The 5000-nt window shown below is 34.8% G+C and overlaps 1 protein-coding gene across 1 annotated transcript in view; it reads right to left on the reverse strand.

Annotated features, from left to right (window-relative positions):
* LOC122267701 (FMRFamide receptor) overlaps positions 1 to 5000 on the reverse strand; it is a 167244-nt gene that overhangs the window by 43495 nt on the left and 118749 nt on the right. The window contains exon 2 of the mRNA XM_086536747.1: positions 1595 to 1671. Coding sequence (XP_086392873.1) covers positions 1595 to 1671 — 77 coding nt within the window. The remainder of the gene's footprint in view (positions 1 to 1594; positions 1672 to 5000) is intronic.

Below are 5000 nucleotides of genomic sequence, written 5' to 3' on the forward strand. Positions count from 1 at the left end.
TCTGACATAAGCATCATGACTAACTGGTGGCTATTGCTGTCCCTGCTGAATGAACAGCCGTACCAGGTCCTCAGATATTTGCATTGTTATTTCTATTCATGCTGGAGGATGTCATATCATCATAAGTCAGTTATGAGAGTTGGTTACAGTCAGGCGTTTTTCATAGTGTGTTTCTATCGTGCCACCAAACTGTCTGAGTTTTACCGGCCTCAAGCAATCACTATCACCATCAAATCCATCATCACCATCATGATCATAATCTCGAGAATTGCCATCAGTAGCAGCCAACCGAAAAAAAAAACATCTCATAAAATCTAGATAAAAAAAAAATCTAGATAAAAAAGAAAAGAAAAAAAAACTATAAAAAACGAAAGAAGATCCACCTCTCTGAAATCCTTTTATTTCCTTTCATCCTTCGCGTTTCCATCGGTCTGAGTGATTGCCAAAGTTATAAATATCCGACCCGGTGAACACCAGGGTTTCGGATATTGTGAATTTCGTCCTCGGGAAATTGTTGTCTCAATGGAATGATACACGGTAAGAGTCTTCAGTCGGGCTCTGTAAGAGGCGCTGGAATGCGTCTGTTCTGGGGCTCTGTGTGCCAGACGGAGCTTCTCTTTGTGTATGTGTATGTATGTATTTCTGTCTCTCTCTGTTTCTCTCCCTCTTCTCTCTCTGTTTCTCCCTCTTTTCTTTCTTTCCCTCATCTCTCTTCTCTCTCTCTCTTCTATATCCCTCTCTCTCTCTCTTCTCTCTCCCTCTCCCTCTCTTCCTTTTCCCTCTGTGTCCTTCCTTCTCTCTCTTTCTGTCTCTCCCTTCCCCCAACCAGTCACCATACCGAGCCAACATAACCAGAATATCATCACATGTTCCTTAATTTACCGAAGATTTGATTAGCTGTGGAATTCTCATCCAATTCCAAGATGGTATGAGTGGAAGCTGCCGAGAACAACCATCCGATCAACCATACAAACCAGTCGTACAACTTCTAATTGGGTTTTGTATAATCTTGTTCTAAGGGAACTTGAGAGAGAGAGAGAGAGAAAGAAAGAGAGAGAGAGAGAGAGAGAGAGAGAGAGAGAGAGAGAGAGAGAGAAAGAGAGATAGATAGATAGAGAGAGAGAGAGAGGAAGAAGAGGGTAGGGGGAGGGAGAGAATTACAGAATGAGAGAATAAGAATGAGAGAGAGAGAGAGAATAGAAGGCAAGTACAGGGATTGAGATAGAGAGAGAGAGAAGAAAGAAGAGGGTAGGGGGAGGGATAGAATGACAGAATGAGAGAGAGAGAGAGAGGGGCAAGAGGATGACAGATACAGAAAGAGAGATAGAGAAGAGAGAGAGAGAGATAGAAGCAAGTACAATAGATAGATAGACAAATATTGATAGAGAGAGAGACAGATAAATAGATAGATAGATAGACAAATATTGATAGAGAGAGAGAGAGAGACAGATAAATAGATAGATAGATAGACAAATATTAATAGAAACAGAGAGAGAGAGAGAGAAACATAGAGTAGACACAACATCCACCAAAAAAAAAAAAAAAAAAAAAAACATACTTAGCTAGCCAATCACAATAGAGATTTTTGCCTTACCTTTCTTTTGATTGGGTGAGAAACTGCAACGTAGCGTTCGATCGTGAAAGTGACAGTGAGCCAAATGGAGGTGCTGCCTGTGGAAGAGAGAGGCGATTTTTAGCATTATTTTGTCTTAACTCTTACATGTGTTTTAGTAAGCACATATTACATGAATATATGTGTGTGTTTGTTGAACATATACGCATATACGTAGGCATATTTGTGGTCAAGCTTTCAATTTTCTCTGTGTATATATATATATATATACATGTGTGTGTGTGTGTGTGTATGTATATGATATTAGCTGGAATAATGCACTACCGCATTGATATAAGCGTATAACAGACCTCCCTGACCCGGAGTCAAACCTCTGACGCTCTCGGGATTAACCCGAGAGTGAAGTACTAAACCACTTAAACCACACGACCCATGTAGTTTAGTTGGTATATATGATGTATATATATATATATATATATACATATATATATACATATATATATATATATACATATATATATACATATATATATATATATATATAACATATATATATATATATATTATATATATATATATATATATTATATATATATATATATATATATATATAACAGAAATCCCCATCGCCAAAAGGCCAACATTTAACTTTGACTAAGTTTGCTAAAACTCTCCTATTTCGTTGGGAACACTACTCTGCCTTAACCAACTTGTTCTAACTGCTTTTCAGACTCTATTGCAAGTTGGACATCCATAATCAGTGTTGCCTCTGGATAGTTTATGTCTGCAGACAACGAACCGAGAGAATGAATGATTCTTAAGCCATCCGGAAATTTCTAAAATATTGTATTTTTCCATGAAGATAGTATAAGATAATATAATATAAAATAAGATAATATGAAATTATTCCAACATTATTGGTAGTGGGCTTCAATTTCAACCAACTTAACAGTATTGCAATTATTAATCCTCCGTATTAGCATATCCCTTCCAACTTTGATCGTATTTTCCTTTGTCGTGATATAACTTTTTTTTCTTATACAATATCATGTGCGTATAAACGGACGGAATTCATACAAAAAAAAAAAAAGCTGTTGTCCAATTTAGTATATAAAGATTACTTAAACTAATACTTTCTCGCAATTATAACAAAAATTTAAAAAATCAAGTATTAGGTCTAGCTCGATGTGCCTTTGTCGAAAAGTTATAGGAAGAAGAATTATCCTATTGAACATCCTATCTATTTAGCAAAATGAAGTGGCACACCTATTTCAAATCTATTTATTCATTTATTTAATTATCTATTCAAATCTATCTACTTAACGAAATGAAGTGACACACCTATTTCAAATAATAGTATATATTAGACTCAAACGAAAGAATTCCTCCGTAAGAATAGGAATAAAAAATTGAAGATTCTGGACACACATAAGAACATAAATCTAACTACAGAAGAGTAAAGAATCTAAAAAGGATCACGTCATGAAGCAATCTTCAATATTGCAAGCAACGGATTTCTTCCCCTACGTAATATGATGATGCAATATCAAGACCATGTTGCTAAGTCAGTGTAACGCCATCGCTTGATCTATATTTGAATAATTTCCTAATATTCAGACGACATTCGAAAGACGCAAGCAGAGCGTATTGCACCTGACACCAAAAGCACGTTGCTACATGTTGCACAAAGCATTCCGAATTCCATAAATTAGCTGCAGTTGTTATCTGCTTTACAATACGATCTAACGGGTGCGAGCTAGCAATACACGGTGATATTAGCAGATACATGTCCTCATCACCATCATTATTCGTTTTGCAACTTGCAATTTTGCAGCAGCTGGCACATTTCAGGTTCATTAAATCTGAACTGGTAATTCATAAAATAGTTATGTTTCTTACGTTACCCTATTTGCAAGTTATAGTGTAAAATAACCACCATTAAAACCATATTACAATGAAAGTTATGATTATATAATTAATGTATTGCATGGCCATGACAGTTACTCATCATCGTTAAGCTATAAGTGAAATTCTTCAGGGAATATGGTGAAGGTAATAACGATTATAAAAATGATAATAGTAATCATGGTGTAATAACAACAACAATAACAAGGATAATGATAATAATGGTAATACTGATTATGATAATAGCAGTAATTGCTGTAGGAATAACAATATTAATAAATATGATGATGATGATGTGTACTTTGCTGCTGATCATCATTATTATCATAATAATGATAATGAAAACATTAATAATGATTACAATGATGATAAGAATTAATAATAATAATAGCGATGATAGTAATGATAATACGAATGATAATGAAGATAATAACAAAAACAAAGGTGATTATAACAAAAACAATGATGATTAGATGCGATGAAAGAGGAAAAGACGTAGAAAAGGGGGAAAATAGAGAAAAAAACTATATATATATATATATATATATATATATATATATATATATATATATATATATATATATATATATATATATATATATCAGTGATAACGGTAATATCATCAGTTATATATGAACATAGATACATGAAGTTCAAAATAAGGCTATCACATCAAAAAGAGCTTTCACTAGTACGCTCTAATTGAACATTTGATGCCAGTCTGTTTTTAACAAAATCCGTTTTGATGTGGCTTATTTACCATTAATAATACTGCAAAATCTCCAATACTCGACTTTCCTCCGATGGGGTGACTAACAATGCAATTTATTTTGATTTTTTGTTTCCTTTAATGATGCATGTGTGTATGTATGTATGTATGTATGTATGTATGTGTGTATGTAAGTAGGTTTATATCAGAGTGAATATGTAGCCATGTTTGCATGTTACTACAATGATGACAATAAGAGGATGATAACGTTGAGAATCATATTGGTAATGATAATGATGATGATAATTATAATGATTACTGTAAAAATATTGATAAAAGGGATAACACTGATAACAATCTTAAAATCATTAATAATGATAGTAATGATAATGATAAGAGTAATGATGATAATGATGATAATGATAATAACAATAATGATGATAATAACAAAAGTGATAATAATGATAATGATATTGTGAGGTGGACTGGATGCTGCATCTCGAGCTCACCCGGACACGAGCCAGCACGCTCTCTGCTCTCCCGCTCTGGCTGCCCACCCCGAGCCGGAGTAAAGAGAGATGGTCAGACAGTCAACGAATGTGCTTCGCTTAGCCCAGTCCTCCAGAGTGTTTATTTAACCAGCTGTGTCGGCATCCATTTTGAGATAGGAAAAGAAGTGACCAACAGGCACTTTAGCTAAGTACTAAAGTGCCTGGCATTCTTTGCTTAGGATAAGGATAAGCTAGGTTTGCGGAGCAGATGCGCCGCAGGGCTTATATGCGCTGAGGCGAGCCTGCCTGTGCCAGCGTGTGC

This window comes from Penaeus japonicus, unplaced genomic scaffold (genome assembly GCF_977035675.1).
Source record: "Penaeus japonicus unplaced genomic scaffold, GWHDUDI00000001_assembly GWHDUDI00000005, whole genome shotgun sequence".
NCBI classification, from domain to species: Eukaryota; Metazoa; Arthropoda; class Malacostraca; order Decapoda; family Penaeidae; genus Penaeus; species Penaeus japonicus.